The sequence below is a fragment of the Poecile atricapillus genome, chromosome 19 (genome assembly GCF_030490865.1).
Source record: "Poecile atricapillus isolate bPoeAtr1 chromosome 19, bPoeAtr1.hap1, whole genome shotgun sequence".
Lineage (NCBI taxonomy): Eukaryota > Metazoa > Chordata > Aves > Passeriformes > Paridae > Poecile > Poecile atricapillus.
This window is the reverse complement of record NC_081267.1, coordinates 538,549-559,320: the sequence shown is the minus strand read 5'-3', so window position 1 is coordinate 559,320 and position 20,772 is coordinate 538,549. Positions and strand designations below refer to the sequence as shown.

Genomic DNA, 20,772 nt, shown 5'->3' with positions numbered 1-20,772 from the left:
TTTGTGGTTTTTTGTGGTTTTTTGGGGATTTTTTCGGATTTTTTTGGGATTTTTTTGGGGATTTTTGGGGGATTTTTTGGGATTTTTTGGGGGTTTCTTGGAGGAAAAAATGGGATTTTTTTGGGGAAAAAATCAGGAGTTTTGGGCAATAAAAATAGAATTTTTGGGGAATTTTTGGGGGATTTTTTGGGATTTTTTTGTGATTTTTGGGGGTTTTTTTTCTGATTTTTTGGGGATTTTTTGTGATTTTTTTGTGATTTTTTTTGTGATTTCTTGGGATTTTTTTGCGATATTTTTGGGATTTTTTTGGGATTTTTTTGGATTTTTTTGGGGATTTTTTGGGATTTTTTTGGGATTTTTTTGGAATTTTTGGGGGATTTTTTTTTATTTTTTTCGGATTTTTTTGGATTTTTTTGGGATTTTTTGGGGATTTTTTTTAGGATTTTTTGGGGATTTTTGTGAATTTTTTGGGGATTTTTTTGGCAATTTTTGGGATTTTTTTGTGATTTTTTTATTATTTTTTTGTGAATTTTTTCTGATTTTTTTGAGATTTTTTGGGGATTTTTTTGGTGTAAAATGTGGATTTTTTTTGGGTGTAAAATGTGGGTTTTTGGGTGCCACTCCGGGGGCAGCGTCAGGGTGCTGCAGGTGGGACCCCAGGGATGGAGACAGGTGAGCTGCGACTGCGTGGCACAGCTGCAGGAACAGTACGGGAAATGAGCCAGAAAATGGGGCAAAAAACCGGGATTTTGGGCAAAAAACGGGAAATTTCGCGGAATAAAAATGGAATTTATCTGGAATTTTTTGTGATTTTTTTGTGGTTTTTTTGGGATTTTTTGGGGATTTTTCGGAGATAAAAATGGGATTTTTTTGGGGAAAAAATCAGGGGTTTTGGGGGATAAAAATGGAATTTTTTTTGGATTTTTTTGGGATTTTTTGGGAATTTTTTCTGATTTTTTGGGATTTTTTTAGGATTTTTTGGGGATTTTTTGGGATTTTTTTGGGGATTTTTTGGGGATTTTTGGGGATTTTTGGGGATTTTTTGGGATTTTTTTGCGATTTTTGGGGATTTTTTGGGGATTTTTTTTAGATTTTTTTTCTGATTTTTTGGGATTTTTTTGGGATTTTTTGGGGATTTTTTTTGGGCTTTTTTGGGGGATTTTTTTGGGATTTTTTGGGGATTTTTTGGGATTTTTTGGGGGATTTTTTTGGGATTTTTTTGGGTGTAAAATGTGGGTTTTTGGGTGCCACTCCGGGGGCAGCGTCAGGGTGCTGCAGGTGGGACCCCAGGGATGGAGACAGGTGAGCTGCGACTGCGTGGCACAGCTGCAGGAACAGGACGGGAAATGAGGTGAAAAAACGGGATTTTGGGCAAAAATAAAATGGAATTTATCTGGAATTTTTTGTGGTTTTTTTGTGGTTTTTTTGGGGATTTTTGGGGATTTTTTTGGGATTTTTTTGGGGATTTTTTGGGGGTTTTTTGGAGGAAAAAATGGGATTTTTTTAGGAAAAATTTGGAATTTTTTGGGAATAAAAATGGAACTTTTGGGGATTTTTTGGGGATTTTTTGGGAATTTTTTTCTGATTTTTTGGGATTTTTTTGGGATTTTTTGGGGGATTTTTTGGGGTTTTTTGGGGAATTTTTGGGAATTTTTTTTGGATTTTTTGTGATTTTTTTGTGATTTTTTTGTGATTTTTTGGGATTTTTTTACGACTTTTTTTTGGATTTTGGGGGATTTTTTTGGGAATTTTTTGGGGATTTTTTGTGATTTTTTGTGATTTTTTTGCGATTTTTTTGGGGGGATTTTTCTGGTATTTTTTTCTGATTTTTGGGGGATTTTTTGTGATTTTTGGGGCATTTTTTTTGTTGATTTTTGCGATTTTTTGTGATTTTTGGGGATTTTTTTGGGGATTTTTGGGGCAATTTTGGGGATTTTTTTGTGATTTTTTTTGTCATTTTTTTACAATTTTTTCTGATTTTTTTGGGATTTTTTTGGGACATTTTGGTGTAAAATGTGGATTTTTTTTGGTGTAAAATGGTGATTTTTTTTGGTGTAAAAATGTGAATTTTTTTGGTGTAAAATGGGGATTTTTAGGTGACACTCTGGGGGTAGCACAGCTGCAGGACGAGTACAAGAAGTGAGGTGAAAAACCGGGATTTTGGGCAAAAAAAAAATGAGGATTTTGGGAAAAAAACGGGAAATTTCGGGAAAATAAAATGGAATTTATGGCGAATTTTTTGTGGGTTTTTTTGTGATTTTGGGGGATTTTTTAGGGTTTTTTTGGAGGAAAAAATGGAATTTCTTTTGGGGAAAAATTTGGATTATTTTGGGAATAAAAATGGAATTTTTGGGGATTTTTTTTGGTTATTTTTGGGGATTTTTTGGGGATATTTTGGGGTTTTTTTTTGTGATTTTTTTGTGATCTTTTGGTGGATTTTTGGGGATTTTTTATGATTTTTTTTGTGATTTTTTTTGCTGATTTTTTGGGGTTTTTTTGGGGTTTTTTGGGGAAAACAACGGAATTTTTTTGGGGGGAAAAATTTAGATTATTTGGGTAATAAAAATGGCATTTTTGGGTTTTTTTTTGTGAATTTTTGGGATTTTTTTTGTTTTTCTGGAGGAAAAAATTTGGTTTTTTTGGGGGGAATAAAAATGGAATTTTTGTGGCTTTTTGGGGTTTTTTTGATGATTTTTTTGGGATTTTTTTGGGTGAAAAATTTGGTTTTTTGAGGCGAAAAAACTGGAATTTATTTGGATTTTTGGGGGATTTTCTTGGAATTTATTTGGGGAAAAATTGGGGTTTTTTGGGGGGGATAAAAATTGAATTTTTGGGGATTTTTTGGGGGGAAAAATTTGGGTTTTTAAGGGAATAAAAATGGAATTTTTGGGATTTTTTGGGAATTATTTGGGAATTTTTGGGAATTTTTCGGGGGATTTTTTTGGGAATTTTTTGGGAATTTTTTTGGAGATTTTTTGGGAATTTTTTTGGAATTTTTTTGGGAATTTTTTTTGGGCGCAAACCCCGGGATTTTGGGATTTTGGGAATTCCCGGATTCTTCCCCTCCCCTGGCGCGGAAATGACGTCACACGGATGCAAATGAGATGCAAATGAGATGCAAACGAAGCCACGGATTTTTATTGGCGGATTCAGCGGCGACGGCGGAAACCTGGGGGGGGAAACTGGGAGTTACTGGTTTGAACTGGTTTGAACTGGTTTAAACTGGTTTGAACTGGTTTATACTGGTCTGAACTGGTTTATACTGGTTTGAACTGGTTTGAACTGGTTTATACTGGTCTGAACTGGTTTATACTGGTCTGAACTGGTTTTTACTGGTTTGAACTGGTTTATACTGGTCTGAACTGGTTTATACTGGTCTGAACTGGTTTGAACTGGTTTTTACTGGTTTAAACTGGTTTAAACTGGTTTGAACTGGGAGGCTCTGGGACAGGGTTTGGGATCTGGTTTGAACTGGTTTAAACTGGTTTGAACTGGTCTAAACTGGTTTTTACTGGTCTGAACTGGTTTCAACTCAGAGATTGGTTTATACTGGTTTAAACTGGTTTTTACTGGTTTGAACTGGTTTTTACTGGTTTAAACTAATTTAAACTGGTTTATACTGGTTTATACTGGTTTTCACTGGTTTTTACTGGTTTCTCCTCTCTCACCTTTTCTCCCTTTTTTCTTCCCCATTTTGGGTTTTTTTCTCTTTTTCTGCGGCGGCTCCGACGATTCCTGGGGGGGAAAAATTCCCAAAATCCCCAAATTTCACCCCAAAATTCCCAAAATTCCCCAATTTCACCCCAAAATTCCCCAAAATTCCCAAATTTGATCCCAAAATCTCGAAATTTCCCCCAAAATTCCCGAATTTCACCCAAATTTCACTCAAAATTCCCAATTTTCACCCCAAAATTCCCCAAAATTCCCAAATTTCACTCAGAATTTCCGAATTTGATCCCAAATTCTCCAAATTTCACCCAAAAATCCCAAATTCCTCCAAAATTCCAAATTTTTGACCCAGAATTCCCAAATTTCACCCCAAAATTTCCAAATTTTTCCAAAATTCCCAAATTTCACCCAAAATTCCCAAATTTCACCCAAAATTCCCAAATTTCACCCCAAAATTCCCAATTTTCACCCAAAATTTCATATTTTTGACACAAAATTCCAAAATTTCTCCAAAATTTCAAATTTTTGACACAAAATTCCCAAATTTCACCCCAAAATTTCCAATTTTCACCCAAAGTTCCCCAAAATTCCCAAATTTCACCCAAAATTCCCAAATTTCTCCAAAATTCCCAAATTTCACCCCAAAATTCCCCAAAATTCCCAAATTTCACTCAAAATTCCCAATTTTCACCCCAAAATCCCAAAATCCCCAAATTTCACCCCAAAATTCCCAAATTTCACCCCAAAATTCCCAAAATTCACCCCAAAATCCCTGAATTTCACCCAAAATTCCCAAAATCCCCACATTTCACCCCAAAATTCCCAAAATCCCCAAGTTTCACCCCAAAATTCCCCAAATTCCCAAATTTTACCCCAAAATTCCCAATTTTCACCCCAAAATCCCCAAATTTTACCCCAAAATTCCCAAAATCCCCAAATTTTACCCCAAAATTCCCAATTTTCACCCCAAATCTCCCAAAATTCCCAATTTTCACCCAAAATTCCCAATTTTTGTCCCAAAATTCCCAAATTTCTCCCAAATTCCCAAATTTTTACCCCAAAAGTCCAAAATTTCTCCAAAACTCCAAAATTTTGACCTAAAATTCTCAAATTTCTGCAGAATTCCAAATTTTTGACCCAAAATTCCCAAATTTCACCCAAAATTCCAAAATTTTCACCCAAAAATCCCCAAATTTCACCCAAAATTGCCAAATATCTCTAAAATTCCCAATTTTTACCCCAAAATTCCCAAATTTCACCCAAAATTCCCAAATGTCTCCAAAATTCCAAACTTTTGTCCCAAAATTCTAAAATTTTCCTCCAAAATTCCCAAAATTCCCAATTTTTTCCCCAAAATTCCCAATTTTTCCCCTAAAATTCCCAAATTCCCGTTTTTTTTCCCCAGGAATTTTCCCACATTTCCCCAAATTTTTTCCCCCCAAATTCCGGAATTTTTTCCCCAAATTCCCGTTTTTTATTCCCAAATTTTTTCTTTAAATTTTCCAATTTTTTTTCCTTTCTTTTTTCCCATTTTTCCCAATTTTTTTTAACTTTTTCCTCCCAAATTTTCCCCAAAATTCCCTCAAAATTTTTCCTCATTTTTCCCCAATTTTCCCTCATTTTTCCTTAATTTTTTCCCGTTTTTTTTCCATTTTTTACCTTTTTCTGCTCAAATTTTTCCCAAAATTCCCTCAAAAATTTTCTTCGTTTTCCCTTCATTTTGCCTCAATTTTTCCCAATTTTTTCCTTATTTTTCCTTCAATTTTTCCCCACTTTTTTCCCATTTTTCCCCCCAAATTTTTCCCAAAATTCCCTCAAACTTTTCCCTCATTTTTACCAATTTTTCTCAATTTTTTCTTCATTTTTTCCCATTTTTCCTTCAATTTTTTTCCCATTTTCCCCCTTTTTTTCCCATTTTTTTCAACTTTTTCCCCCCAAATTCTTCCCAAAATTCCCTCACAAATTTTCCTCATTTTTCCCAAATTTTCCCTCATTTTTAATTTCATTTTTTCCCATTTTTCACCTTTTTCCCCCAAAATTTCCCCCAAAACTTTTCCCTCATTTTTCCCAATTTTCTCTCATTTTTTCCTTCATTTTTTTCCCATTTTTTCCATTTTTTCTTCCAATTTTTTTCCCATTTTTTCCTCAAATTTTTCCCCATTTTTCCCCCAAAATTCCCTCAAAACTTTTCCTTCATTTTTCCCAATTTTCCCTCATTTTTTCCTTCATTTTTTTCCCATTTTTTCCCTTTTTTCTCTCAATTTTTTCCCCCAAATTTTTCCTTTTTCCCCAATTTTTTCCCATTTTCCCCCCAAAATTTTCCCAAAATTCCCCCAAAACTTTTCCTTCATTTTTCCCAATTTCCCCCAATTTTTCCTCATTTTTTTTTAATTTTTTTTCTCATTTTTTTCCCATTTTTTCCCATTTTTCCCCCATTTTCCCTTTTCCCGCCATTTCCCCCCCAAGCCCCGCCCCCCTCTCACCTGATTGGCTCCCAAAAGGGCGGGAAAAGCCCCGAAGTTGGTGACGTCATCGAGGCCAAGCCCCGCCCCCCGGCGCCGCCGGCAGGGGGCGCTGAGGCGCTGCAGCATCGACTCCTCCCAGCGCCGCCTGCGCCCAAAAAAACCCCAAAATCGCCCAAATTTCACCCAAAATCCACCCTGAAACCCCCAAATTCTGATCCGGGAGGGTCGAATTGACCCAAAATGACCCAAATTCCGCAAAAATTGACCCAAAATTGACCAAATTTGACCCAAAACTGACCCAGAAATGCCCAAATTTTGCTGGAAATGGGAGAAATTGACCCAAAATTGACCCAAAATCGCCCAAATTTCACCCAAAATCCGATTCAAAAACCCCAAATTCTGCTCTGGGAGGGTCGAATTGACCCAAAATGACCCAAATTCCGGAAAAATTGACCCAAAATTGACCAAATTTCGATCAAAATTGACCCAAAATTGCCCAAATTTTGCTAGAAATGGGAGAAATTGACTCAAATTTGACCCAAAATCGCCCGAATTTCACCCAAAATCGATCCCAAACCCTCAAATTCTGATCCGGGAGGGTCGAATTGACCCAAAATGACCCAAAATCCGCAAAAATTGACCCAAAATTGACCAAATTTAACCCAAAATTGACCCAGAAATGCCCAAGTTTCACCTGAGTTGTGGAAAATTGACCCAAAATCGCCCAAATTTCACCCAAAATCGACCTCGAAACCCCCAAATTCTGATTCGGGAGGGTCCAATTGACCCAAAATGACCCAAATTCCGGAAAAATTGACCCAAAATTGCCCAAATTTTGTAAAAATTGACCCAAAATGACCCAAATTCAGCCCAAAATTCTCTTAAAATTTCCCCGAAAAAATCCCGGAAAAATTCCCAAAAATTCCCCCAAAAATTCCCAGAAATTTCCCTCCAAAATTCCTGAATTTTTTCCTGGAATTCTTGAACTCCCAAATCCCCTCAAAATTCACCCAAAAAATCCCAAAAAATCCCCAAAAAATTCCCAAAAAATTCCAGAAAATTCCCAAAAAATTCCCAAAATTTTCCCAAAAATTCCCCCAAAAATTCCCGAAATTTTCCTGGAAAATTTCCAAAAATTCCCAAAAAAATCCCCAAAAAAATCTCAAAAAAATCCCCAAAAAATCCCAAAAAATTCTTTAAAAAATCCCAAAAGTTCCCAAAAAATTCCCCAAGAAACTGCCACAAAATCCCAAAAATTCCCTAAAAATTCTCAGGAATTCCTGAACTCCCAAATTCCCTCAAAAAATTCCCCAAAAAATTCCCAAAGTTTTCCCAAAAATTCCCAAAAAAATCCCCCCAAAAAATCCCAAAAAATTCCCAAAAAATTCCAAAAATTCCAAAAAAATTCCCCCAAAAAAATCCCCCAAAAATTCCAAAAAAATTCCAAAAAATTCCAAAAAACCCCAAAAAATTCCAAAAAAAATCCCCAAAAATTCCCCAAAAAATTTTCCCAAAAATTCCCAAAAAATCCCCCAAAAAATCCCAAAAATCCCTCCCAAAAAAATCTAAAAAATTCCCAAAAAATTCCCCCAAAAAATTCCAGGAAAAATTCCAAAAAAAATCCCCAAAAAATCCCCAAAAAATCTCCAAAAAATCCCAAAATTTTCCCAGAAATTCCCAAAAATTCCCCCCAAAAAATTCCAAAAATCCCCCCAAAAAACCTCAAAAAAATCTCAAAAATTCCCAAAAAATTCCCAAAAAAATTCCAAAAAATCCCAAAAAATTCCCCAAAAAATTCCAGGAAAAATTCCCAAAAAAAATCCCAAAAATTCCCCAAAAATCCCAAAAAAATCCTAAAAAATTCCCAAAATTTTCCCCTAAAATTCCCAGATTTTTCCCGGATTTTTCCCGGGTTTTTCCCGGATTTTTCCGGAACTTTCCCCACCTCTGGATCTCCTCCCGGTGCGGGGGCTGCAGCCCCTCCCCCTCCTCCAGGGGCCCCTCCCCCAACTCCTGGCGCAGCTCCCGGAGCGCGGCCGAGTTCAAAGCCCGGAGCCGGAGCCGGGAGCGGGATCGGGATTCGGGATCCGGAGCCGGATCTGGAAGAGAAAGGGTTAAAAAATGGGGTTAAAAATGAGGATTTTGGGAAAAAATTGGAATTTTCTGGGATAAAACTCGGATTTTTGGGGACTTTTGGGTGTAAAATCGGAATTTTTAAGGATAAAATTTGGATTTTTTGGGAAAAAATTGGGAATTTTGGGATAAAACTTGAGATTTTTTGGGGTTAAAATGTGAAATTTTGGGAAAAAAATGGGAATTTTGGGAGGAAAATGTGGAATTTTGGGATAAATTTGGGATTTTTTGGGATTAAAAGGGGATTTTTTGGGGTAAAATTTGGATTTTTTGGGATAAAATTCGGAGTTTTTAAGATAAAATTGGGAAATTTAGGAAAAAATTGGGATTTTTGGGATTAAAATGGGATTTTTGGGATAAAATTTGGGATTTTTTTGGGATAAAATTTGGGATTTTTGGGGATAAAGTTGGAAATTTTAGGAAAAATTTGGGATTTTTGGGTTAAAACTAAGATTTTTTGGGAGGAAAATGTGGAATTTTGGGAAAAAATTGGGAATTTTAGGAAAAAATTGGGATTTTGGGGATTAAAATGGGATTTTTGGGATAAAATTCGGGATTTTTTGGGACAAATTTGGGATTTTTTGTGATAAAATTTGGGGATTTTTGGGGTTCCCGAGTTCAAAGCCCGGAGCCGGAGCCGGGAGCGGGATCGGGATTCGGGATCCGGAGCCGGATCTGGAACAGAAAGGGTTAAAAAATGGGGGTTAAAAATGGGGATTTTGGGAAAAAATGGGATTTTTGGGAAGAAATTGGGATTTTTGGGGATAAAATTGGGATTTTTGGGGTAAAATTGGGATTTTTTGGGATAAAATTTGGGATTTTTGGGGATAAAGTTTGGATTTTTTGGGGTAAAATGTGAATTTTTGGGGAAAAAATTGAGATTTTTGGGGATTTTTGGGTGGAAAATGTGGAATTTTGGGATAAATTTGGGGTTTTTGGGATAAAATTCGGGATTTTTGGGATAAAATTTGGGGATTTTTGGGGTTCCCGAGTTCAAAGCCCGGAGCCGGAGCCGGGAGCGGGATCGGGATTCGGGATCCGGAGCCGGCTCTGGAACAGAAAGGGTTAAAAAATGGGGTTAAAAATGGGGATTTTGGGAAAAAATTGGGATTTTTGGGATTAAAATGAGGAATTTTGGGATAAAATTGGGAATTTTTGGGATAAAATTTGGATTTTTTGGGATAAAATGGGGAATTTTGGGATAAATTTGGGATTTTTTGGGATTAAAATGGGATTTTTTGGGGTAAAATTCGGGATTTTTTGGGATAAATTTGGGATTTTTTGGGATAAAATGAGGAATTTTGGGATAAAATTGGGATTTTTTGGGATAATATTTGGGGATTTTGGGAAAAAATTGGGATTTTTTGACATAAAATTTGGATTTTTTGGGGTAAAATGTGAATTTTTGGGGATAAAATTGAGATTTTTGGGTGGAAAATTGGGAATTTTGGGATAAAATTGGGATTTTTGGGGATAAAATTTGGGATTGTTGGGGTTCCCGAGTTCAAAGCCCGGAGCCGGAGCCGGGAGCGGGATCGGGATTCGGAGCCGGCTCTGGAAAATACCGGAAAAATTTGGGTTAAAAATGGGGATTTTGGGAAAAAATTGGGAATTTTAAAGGAAAAATTGGGATTTTTGGGATTAGAATGGGATTTTTTGGTGGAAAATTTGGATTTTTTGGGATAAAACTGGAATTTTTTGGTGGAAAATTCGGAGTTTTTGGAATAAAATTGGGATTTTTGGCATAAAATTTGGATTTTTTGGGATAAAATTTGGGGTTTTTGGGATAAAATTGGGAAATTTAGGAAAAAATTGGGATTTTTGGGAAAAAATCGGGATTTTTTGGGGTAAAATTGGGAATTTTAGGAAAAAATTCGGATTTTTTGGGATAAAATGTGAATTTTTGGGGATAAAATTGAGATTTTTGGGGAGTTTTGGGTGGAAAATGGGGAATTTTTGGGGTAAAATTGGGATTTTTGGGGTTAAAATGGGGAATTTGGGGTAAAATTTGGCAATTTTGGGAGGAAAATGGGAATTTTGGGGTTAAAATGGGGATTTTTGGGATAAAACCGTTTCAAATGGATTTTGGGTGGTTTTGGATAAATTTTCGCAGATTTTTGACAATTTTAGGTTGATTTTTCCAGGTTTTGGGTAATTTTGGGTGAATTTGTGTGGATTTTGTCCAATTTTGGGTAAATTTGGGTCAATTTTGGGTAATTTTGGGTTGAATTTTCCAGATTTTGGTTCTTTTTGGGCGGATTTTGGGTGGATTTTGTCCAATTTTGGGTAAATTTTGGGTCAGTTTTGTCCAATTTTGGGTGGATTTTGGCCAATTTTGGGTCGAATTTTCCAATTTTGGTTCATTTTGGGTGAATTTTGGGTGGATTTTGTCCAATTTTGGGTCAAATTTTGTCCAATTTTGGGTCGATTTTGGGTAATTTTGGGTCGAATTTTCCAGATTTTGGTTCATTTTGGGTGAATTTTGGGTGGATTTTGGGTGGATTTTGTCCAATTTTGGGTAAATTTGGGTCAATTTTGGCCAATTTTAGGTCAATTTTGTCCAATTTTGGGTAAATTTGGGTCAATTTTGGGTAATTTTGGGTAATTTTGGGTCGATTTTGGGTAATTTTGGGTCGAATTTTCAAGATTTTGGGTTGATTTTTGCAGATTTTGGGTGTTTTTGGGTGTTTTTGGGTGAATTTTGGGTGTTTTTGGCTCACTCACCGCAGCTGACCGGCACCAGCCGGGGCGGGACGTAGCGCCGCCCTCCCCCCAACCCCGGGGCTTTGGCTCCGCCCCCTTGGCCTTGCTCCTCCTCTTCCTCCTCATCTTTATCCTGCGGGACACGCCCACTCAGGCCACGCCCACAAATCCCACAAACCACGCCCACAAATCCCTTAAGCCACACCCACAATCACAATAAACCACGCCCACAAAGTCCTTAAGCCACGCCCATTTTACCCCTTAAACCACGCCCCCAAATCCATCAAGCCACGCCCATTTTACCCCTTAGACCACGCCCACAAAATCATCAGGCCACGCCCACTTGCTACTCAAAACCACGCCCCTATTTGCATTAAGCCACGCCCATTTTTACTCTCAACCCCCGCCCATTTAACCCCTTAAATTCCGTCCATTTAACCCCTTAAATTCCATCCATTTAACACCTTAAACCCCGCCCACTTTTCCCTTAAGCCCCGCCCATTTAACACCTGAAACCCCACCCACATCTTCTTAGGCCACGCCCACTTAACCCCCTAATCCCCGCCCATTTAACCCCTTAAACCCCGCCTACTTTGCATTAGACCACGCCCATTTAACCCCTTAAACCCCACCCACTTTCCCATTAAACCACGCCCATTAAACCCCTTAAACTCCACCTATTTATCTTTAAGCCACGCCCATTTAACCCCTTAAACCCCGCCCATTAACCCCTTAACCCCCACCCACTTTGCCCTTAAGCCACACCCCTTTAACCCCTTAAGCCCCGCCCATTAACCCCTTAAACCCCACCCATTTAACCCTTTAAACCCCGCTCATTTAACCCCTTAAGCCCTGCCCATTTAACCCTTTAAACCCCGCCCATTCCTATTAGGCCACACCCATTTAACCACTTAAACCCCGCCCATTTCCCCTAAGCCACACCCCTTTAACCATCACCCATTAACCCCTTAAGCCCCGCCCCTTTAACCCCTTAAGCCCCACCCATTTTCCCCTTAAGCCCCACCCACTTAACCCCTTAAGCCCCGCCCATTTAACCCCTTAAGCCCCGCCCATTTAACCCCTTAAGCTCTGCCCATTTAACCCCTTAAACCCCGCCCCTTAACCCCTCAAGCCCCACCCCTTAACCCCTCAAGCCCCGCCCCTTTAACCCCTCAAGCCCCGCCCTCACCTGCGCCGCCATGTTGGAAGGGGCGGGCCGGAAGCTCAGGGGATCCTCGGCGCCTGCGGGGATTGATTGACAGCTGTCAATCAAATCAAAAGGGAGGTGGGGGATGGGAAGGGGGCGTGGTCAGGGGGAAGGGGGCGGGGCCAGCACTGACCACGCCCCCCCGAGGCCGCCGCCCTCAGGAGTTTCTCCAGGTGGTATTTGAGGCGCTGCTCAAGGGGGCGGAGCTTCTCCAGCACCTGGAAAAAGGGGCGGGGCTTGGGAGATTATTCACCACAAACAGCGGAGTTTAACCCAAAAAAAATCCTGAATTCATCAAAAAAAAAAAAGATAAATTTTGTACCAAAAAATCCCAAATTTAACCCAAAAAAATTCCCAAGTTTTGTCCTGAAAAATCCCAAATTTTGTCCCAAAAAATTCCAAATTTTGTCCCAAAAAATCCCAAATTTTGCCCCAAAATATTCCAAATTTTACCCAAAAAATCCCAAATTTTCACCGAAAGAAATCCCAAATTTTGTCCCAAAAAATTCCAAATTCTACCCAAAAAAATCCCAAATTTAACCCAAAAAAATCCCAAATTCACCAAAAAAAATTCCTGACTTTTGTACCAAAAAATCCCAAATTTTACCCAAAAAAATCCCAAATTTTGCCCCAAAAAAATCCCAAGTTTTGTCCCAAAAATCCCAAATTTTGTTTCAAAAATCCCAAATTTAACCCAAAAAAATCTTGAATTCACCAAAATAAAATTCATGAATTTTGTACTAAAAAATCCCAAATTTTACATAAAAAATCCCAAATTTTGTCCCAAAAATCCTCAAATTCCACCCAAAAAAATTCCCAGAAAAAAAAAATTTTACCCAAAAATTCCCAAAATTTACCCAAAAAAATCCCAAACTTTGCCCAAAAAAATCCCAATTTTGTCCCAAAAAATCCCAAATTTTGGCCCGAAAAATTCCAAATTTTGCCCAAAAAATTCCCAAATTTTACCCAAAAAATTCCAAATTTTGTCCCAAAATACCCAAATTTTGCCTAAAAAATCCCAACTTCTTCCCCCAAAAAAATCTCAGTTTGCCCAAAAAATCCCAAATTTCCCCAAAAATCCTCCTAAAATTCCCCCCATAAATTCCCAAAAAATCCCCCCCCAAAATTCCCAAATTCTTCCTAAAAATCCCCAAAAAAATCACAAAAATTCCCCAAAAATCCGCCCCAAAATCCCCCTAAAATTCCTTAAAAAAATCCCAAAAATCCACCCAAAAATCCCAAATTTCCCCCCAAAAATCCCCCTAAAATTCCCAAAAATATCCCAAAAATTCCCCCAAAAATTCCCAAAATCCCCCTAAAAATCCCCAAAAAAATCCCCCTAAAAAATCCCAAAAAATCCCAAAAATCCCCGATTTCCCCCGGATTTTCCCGAATCCCCGTTTTTTCCCCCCAAATCTCACCACTCGCGTCTCCAGCAGCCGCTCCCGGGCTCCCCCCGCGGCCCCCAGGGACCCCCCCCGGGCCTTGGCGCAGACGAGCAGGGCCAGGTCCTGCAGGTAGCCCAGGAGGGACCCCGAGCGCAGCTCCAGGAGAGAAACCCCCTGCGGGAGGAACCCCAAAACAGCCCCAATTCACCCCAAAAATACCCACAAAGGATCACAGAAACCGCCCAGAAAATATCCCCCAAAATACCCAGGAATCGCCCCAAAAAAATCTCAAAATTTGTCCCCAAAAAGTCCCAAAAATCCCCCAAAATCGCCCCAAAAAAATCCCCAAATTTGACCCCAAAATACCCAGAAATCGCCCCAAAAAAGTCCCCAAAATACCCAGGAATTGCCCCAAAAATATCCCCAAAATCCCCCCAAAAAATCCCAAAATTGGACCCAAAAATCCCCAGAAATCGCCCCAAAAATATCCCCAGAATCCCCAGAAATCACCCCAAAAATCCACCCTAAAATCCCCAGGAACTGCCCCAAAAATCCACCCCCAAAATCCCCAGAAATCGCCCCAAAAATATCCCCAGAATCCCCAGAAATCACCCCAAAAATCCACCCTAAAATCCCCAGGAACTGCCCCAAAAATCCACCCCCAAAATCCCCAGAAATCGCCCCAAAAATATCCCCCAAAATCCCCCCCAAAAATCCCAAAATTGGACCCAAAAATCCCCAGAAATCGCCCCAAAAATATCCCCAAAATCCCCAGGAATTGCCCCAAAAAATCCCAAAATTTGACCCCAAAATCCCCAGAAATTGCCCCAAAAAAATCCCCCAAATCCCCTCCAAAATCCCCTCCAAAATCCTCCAATTTCAACCCAAAATTCCCCCCAAAAAAATCACCCAAAATCGACAGAAATCGCCCCAAAAGAATCTCAAAATTTGACCCCAAAAGACCCAGAAATCGTCCCAAAAAAATCCCCAAATTTGACCCCAAAATCCTGAAAAATCGCCCTAAAATAATCCCCAAATTTGACCACAAAATCCCCAGAAATTGCCCAAAAAAATCCCACAAAATCCCCCCAAAAAATCACCAAAATCCCCAGAAATCGCCCCAAAAAAATCCCAAAATTTGACCCCAAAAGCCCCAGAAATCGCCCCAGAAACGGCTCCAAAAAAATCCCCAAAATTCCCAAAATTGTCCCCAAAAAAATCCCAATTTGGGGCCCCCCCCGGGCCTTGGCGCAGACGAGCAGGGCCAGGTCCTGCAGGTAGCCCAGGAGGGACCCCGAGCGCAGCTCCAGGAGAGAAACCCCCTGCGGGAGGAACCCCAAAACAGCCCCAATTCACCCCAAAAATATCCACAAAGGATCACAGAAACCGCCCAGAAAATATCCCCCAAAATCCCCAGAAATCGCCCCAAAAATATCCCCCAAAATCCCCAGAAATTGCCCCAAAAAAATCCCAAAATTTGACTCCAAAACAACCCCAATTTCATCCCAAAATCCCCAAAAATCGCCCCCAAAAAATCCCAAAATATCCCAGAAATTGCCCCAAAAAGATCCCAAAATTTGACCCCAAAAATCACCCCCAAAATCCCCAAAAATCGCCCCAAAAATCCACCCCCAAAATCCCCAGAAATCGCCCCAAAAGAATCTCAAAATTTGACCCCAAAATCCCCAGAAATCGCCCCAAAAAAATCCCAAATTTGACCCCAAAATCCTGAAAAATCGCCCCAAAAAAATCCCCAAATGTGACCACAAAATCCCCAGAAATTGCCCCAAAAAAATCCCAAAATTTGATCCCAAAATCCCCAGAAATCGCCCCAGAAACGGCTCCAAAAAAATCCCCAAAATTCCCAAAATTGTCCCCAAAAAAATCCCAATTTGGGGCCCCCCCCGGGCCTTGGCGCAGACGAGCAGGGCCAGGTCCTGCAGGTAGCCCAGGAGGGACCCCGAGCGCAGCTCCAGGAGAGAAACCCCCTGCGGGAGGAACCCCAAAACAGCCCCAATTCACCCCAAAAATATCCACAAAAAAATCCCAACGTTTGACCCCAAAATCCCCAGAAATCGCCCCAAAAATCCACCCCAAAATCCCCAGAAATTGCCCCAAAAATATCCCCAAAATCCCCAGAAATCGCCCCAAAAATATCCCCAAAATCTCAAAAAATTGGCCCAAAAAAATCCCCAGAAATCACCCCAAAAATCCACCCCCAAAATCCCCAGAAATTGCCCCAAAAATCAACCCCAAAATCCCCAGAAATTGCCCCAAAACTATCCCAAAATTTGTCCCCAAAAAGTCCCAAAAATCCCCCAAAATCGCCCCAAAAAAATCCCCAAATTTGACCCCAAAATACCCAGAAATCGCCCCAAAAAAATCCCCAAAATCTCCAAAAATCACCCCAAAAGAATCCCCAAAATCCCCAGAAATCGCCCCAAAAATCCACCCCCAAAATCCCCAGAAATCGCCCCAAAAATATCCCCAAAATCCCCAGAAATTGCCCCAAAAATACCCACAGAAGAATCCCAACGTTTGACCCCAAAAGACCCAGAAATCGCCCCAAAAATCCACCCCAAAATCCCCAGAAATTGCCCAAAAAAAATCCCCAAAATCCCCAGGAATTGCCCCAAAAAAATCCCAAAATTTGACCCCAAAATCCCCAGAAATCGCCCCAAAAAAATCCCCCAAATCCCCTCTAAAATCCTCCAATTTCAACCCAAAATTCCCCCCAAAAAATCCCCCAAAATCGACAGAAATCGCCCCAAAAAATCCCCAAAATTTGACCCCAAAATACCCAGAAATCGCCCCAAAAAAGTCCCCAAATTTGACCCCAAAATCCTGAAAAATCACCCTAAAATAATCCCCAAATTTGACCACAAAATCCTAAAAAATCGCCCTAAAATAATCCCCAAATTTGACCACAAAATCCCCAGAAATCGCCCCAAAAAAATCCCCAAATTTGATCCCAAAATCCCCAGAAATCGCCCCAGAAACAGCTCAAAAAAAATCCCCAAAATTCCCAAAATTGTCCCCAAAAAAATCCCAATTTGGGGCCCCCCCCGGGCCTTGGCGCAGACGAGCAGGGCCAGGTCCTGCAGGTAGCCCAGGAGGGACCCCGAGCGCAGCTCCAGGAGAGAAACCCCCTGCGGGAGGAACCCCAAAACAGCCCCAATTCACCCCAAAAATATCCACAAAGGATCACAGAAACCGCCCAGAAAATATCCCCCAAAATCGACAGAAATCGCCCCAAAAAAATCCCCAAAATCTCAAAAAATTGGCCCAAAAAAATCCCCAGAAATCGCCCCAAAAATCCACCCCCAAAATCCCCAGAAATTGCCCCAAAAGAATCTCAAAATTTGATCCCAAAATATCCCAGAAATCGCCCAAAAAAAATCCCAAAATTTGACCCCAAAATCCCCAGAAATCGCCCCAAAAATCCACCCCCAAAATCTCCAGGAATTGCCCCAAAAAAATCCCCAAAATCCCCAGAAATCGCCCCAAAAATCCACCCCCAAAATCCCCAGGAATCGCCCCAAAAATATCCCCAAAATCCCCAGAAATTGCCCCAAAAAAATCTCAAAATTTGACCCCAAAATCCCCAGAAATCGCCCCAAAAAAATCCCCAAAATCTCGAAAAACTGCCCCAAAAAAATCTCCAAAATCGCCCCAGAAATTACCCCGAAAAAATCCCAAAATTTGACCCCAAAATACCCAGAAATCGCCCCAAAAAAATCCCCAAAATACCCAGGAATTGCCCCAAAAAAATCCCCAAAATCCCCAGAAATCGCCCCAAAAGAATCTCAAAATTTGACCTCAAAATACCCAGAAATCGCCCCAAAAAAATCCCCCAAATCCCCTCCAAAATCCTCCAATTTCAACCCAAAATTCCCCCAAAATCGATGGAAATCGCCCCAAAAAATCCCCAAAATTTCACCCCAAAATCCCCAGGAATTGCCCCAAAAAAATCCCCAAAATCCCCAGAAATTGCCCAAAAAAAATCCCAAAATTTGACCCCAAAATCCTCAGAAATTGCCCCCAAAAAATCCCACAAAATCCCCCCAAAAAGTCACCAAAATCCCCAGAAATCGCCCCAAAAAAATCCCCAAAATTTGACCCCAAAATCCCCAGAAATCGCCCCAGAAACGGCTCCAAAAAAATCCCCAAAATTCCCAAAATTGTCCCCAAAAAAATCCCAATTTGGGGCCCCCCCCGGGCCTTGGCGCAGACGAGCAGGGCCAGGTCCTGCAGGTAGCCCAGGAGGGACCCCGAGCGCAGCTCCAGGAGAGAAACCCCCTGCGGGAGGAACCCCAAAACAGCCCCGATTCACCCCAAAAACATCCACAAAAGAATCTTAACGTTTGACCCCAAAATCCCCAGAAATCGCCCCAAAAATCCACCCCAAAATCCCCAGAAATCGCCCCAAAAAAATCCCAAAATTTGACCCCAAAATCCCCAAAAATCGCCCCAAAAAAACCCCCAAAATCTCGAAAAATTGGCCTAAAAAAATCTCCAAAATCCCCAGAAATCGTCCCAAAAATCCACCCCAAAATCCCCAGGAATTGCCCCAAAAATCCACCCCCAAAATCCCCAGAAATTGCCCCAAAAATATCCCCAAAATCCCCAGGAATTGCCCCAAAAATATCCCAAAATTTGACCCCAAAAGACTCAGGAATTGCCCAAAAAAAATCCACAAAATCCCTCCAAAAAATCCCAAAAATTGACCCCAAAATTCCCAGAAATCGCCCCAATAATATCCCCCAAAATCCCCCAAAAAAATCCCAAAATTTGACCCCCAAATCCCCAGAAATCGCCCCAAAAATATCCCCAAAATCCCCAGAAATCGCCCCAAAAATATCCCCCAAAATCCCCCCAAAAAATCCCAAAATTTGACCCCAAAATACCCAGAAATCGCCCCAAAAAAAACCCCAAAATCTCGAAAAATTGGCCCAAAAAAATCTCCAAAAATCCCCAGGAATTGCCCCAAAAATCCACCCCAAAATCCCCAGAAATCGCCCCAAAATAATCCAAATATTTGACCCCAAAATCTCCCAAAACCACCCCCAAAATCCCCAGAAATCGCCCCAAAATCCACCCCAAAACCCAACCCAAAATCCCGCCAAGATCCCCAAAATTCGCCTCCCAAAAAATCCCAAAATTTGACCCCAAAAAAGTCCCAAAAATCCCCTCAGGATCCCCCAAATTCCCATTAAAATTCCCTTAAATCCCCTTAAAATTCCCTTAAATCCCCTCGGGATCCCCCAAATCTCCTCAGGGATCCCAAAAATCCCCTCAGGGATCCCAAAAATCCCCTCAGGGATCCCAAAATTCCCTCAGGATCCCCCAAAATCCCCTTAAAATTCCCTCAAATTCCCTCAGGATCCCAAAATTCCCTCAGGGATCCCAAAATTCCCTCAGGGATCCCCCAAATTCCCCTCAGGGATCCCAAATTCCCCTCAAGATCCCAAAATTCCCTCAGGATCCCCAAAAATCCCCTTAAAATTCCCTTAAATCTCCTCAGAGATCCCAAAATTCCCTCAGGATCCCCAAAAATCCCCTTAAAATTCCCTCAAAATCCCAAAATTCCCTCATGGATCCCAAAATTCCCTCATGGATCCCAAAATTCCCTCAGGGATCCCAAAATACCCTCAGGATCCCCAAAAATCCCCTTGAAATTCCCTTAAATCCCCTCAGGGATCCCAAAATTCCCTCAGGATCCCAAAATTCCCTCAGGATTCCCCAAAATCCCCTTAAAATTCCCTCAGGGATCCCAAAATCCCCTCAGGATCCCAAAATTCCCCTCAGGGATCCCAAATTTCCTTCAGGGATCCCAAATTCCCCTCAGGGATCCCAAAATTCCCTCAGGAATCCCAAAATTCCTTCAGGATTCCCAAAATTCTCTCAGAATCCCCAAAAATCCCCTTAAAGTTCCCTCAAATTCCCTCAGGGATCCCAAAATTCCCTCAGGATCCCCAAAAATCCCCTTAAAATTCCCTCAGGGATCCCAAAATTCCCCTCAGGGATCCCAAATTCCCCTCAGGGATCCCAAAATTCCCTCAGGATTCCCAAAATTCCCCTCAGGATTCCCAAAATTCCCTCAGGATCCCCAAAAATCCTCTTAAATCCGCTCAGGGATCCCAAAATTCCCTCAGGATCCCCAAAAATCCCCCTAAAATTCCCTTAAATCCCCTCAGGGATCCCAAAATTCCCTCAGGGATCCCAAAATTCCCCTCAGGATTCCCAAATTCCCCTTAAAATTCCCTCAAATTCCCTCAGAATCCCAAAATTCCCTCAGGATCCCCAAAAATCCCCTTAAAATTCCCTTAAATTCCCTCAGGGATCCCAAAATTCCCTCAGGGATCCCAAAAATCCCCTCAGGGATCCCCAAATTCCCCTCAGGGATCCCAAATTTCCTTCAGGGATCCCAAAATTCCCTCAGGATCCCCAAATTCCCCTCAGGGATCCCAAAAATCCCCTCAAGGATCCCAAAATTCCCTCAGGGATCCCAAATTCCCTCAGGATCCCAAAATTCTCCTCAGGATTTCCAAAATTCCCTCAGGATTCCCCAAAATTCCCTCAGGATCCCCAAAAATCCTCTTAAATCCGCTCAGGGATCCCAAAATTCCCTCAGGATCCCAAAATTCCCTCAGGATTCCCAAAATTCCCCCCTCAAGATCCCTCAAATTCCCCTCAGGGATCCCAAAAATCCCTCAGGGATCCCAAAATTCCCTCAGGATCCCAAAATTCCCCCCTCAGGATCCCTCAAATTCCCCTCAGGATTTTCCCAAATTCCCGCCCCTCCGGTACCTCCTTGGTGTCGAGCTGTCCTCCCCTCACTCTCCGCAGCATTTCCCGCCCGTGCGCCGCCACTTCCGCCACCTGCAGAGACCCCGGAGCGTCATTTTGGGGCAATTTCGTCCAATTTTGGGGTTTTTTGTTGGGATTTTGGGGCCTCACCTGAGCCCGCAGCGCCTCCAGCAACGCGACCGCCTCAGCCGCCGCCATGTTGGAAATGAGCGTGAGGGGAGGACGCCGCAGCCAATCGGAGCGAGGCGCGCGAAGCCTCGACCAATCAGAACGCGAGAAGCGCGCACATAGTCCCGCCCATAAGTCCCGGAGGAATGATTGACAGGCCCAAGAGCCAATCAACGCGCGGAATCGCTGAACGCTGACCAATGAGATTACAGAAAGGCGGGAAACAGCG

General features: G+C 41.2%; 1 protein-coding gene across 3 annotated transcripts; it reads right to left on the bottom strand.

The window, feature by feature from the left end:
- Positions 1-3,092: 3,092 nt before the first annotated feature.
- NGDN (neuroguidin) lies at positions 3,093-20,649 on the bottom strand. Of its 3 annotated transcripts, none has more exons than XM_058853265.1 (9): positions 20,526-20,641; positions 20,376-20,447; positions 12,311-12,395; positions 12,160-12,212; positions 10,992-11,091; positions 8,080-8,233; positions 6,153-6,279; positions 3,669-3,735; positions 3,093-3,169 (listed from the first exon to the last, which is right to left on the bottom strand). In XM_058853265.1, the coding sequence occupies exons 1-9, from the start codon at positions 20,571-20,573 to the stop codon at positions 3,150-3,152; spliced, it is 726 nt and encodes a 241-aa protein (XP_058709248.1). In that variant the 5' UTR covers positions 20,574-20,641; the 3' UTR covers positions 3,093-3,149. The 3 variants fall into 3 exon arrangements, with proteins under 3 accessions (XP_058709248.1, XP_058709247.1, XP_058709249.1); XM_058853264.1 differs by having other exon boundaries at positions 10,992-11,103; positions 20,526-20,638; XM_058853266.1 differs by lacking the exons at positions 3,093-3,169; positions 3,669-3,735; positions 6,153-6,279; positions 8,080-8,233 and adding an exon at positions 8,590-8,942 and having other exon boundaries at positions 10,992-11,103; positions 20,526-20,649.
- Positions 20,650-20,772: the final 123 nt, after the last annotated feature.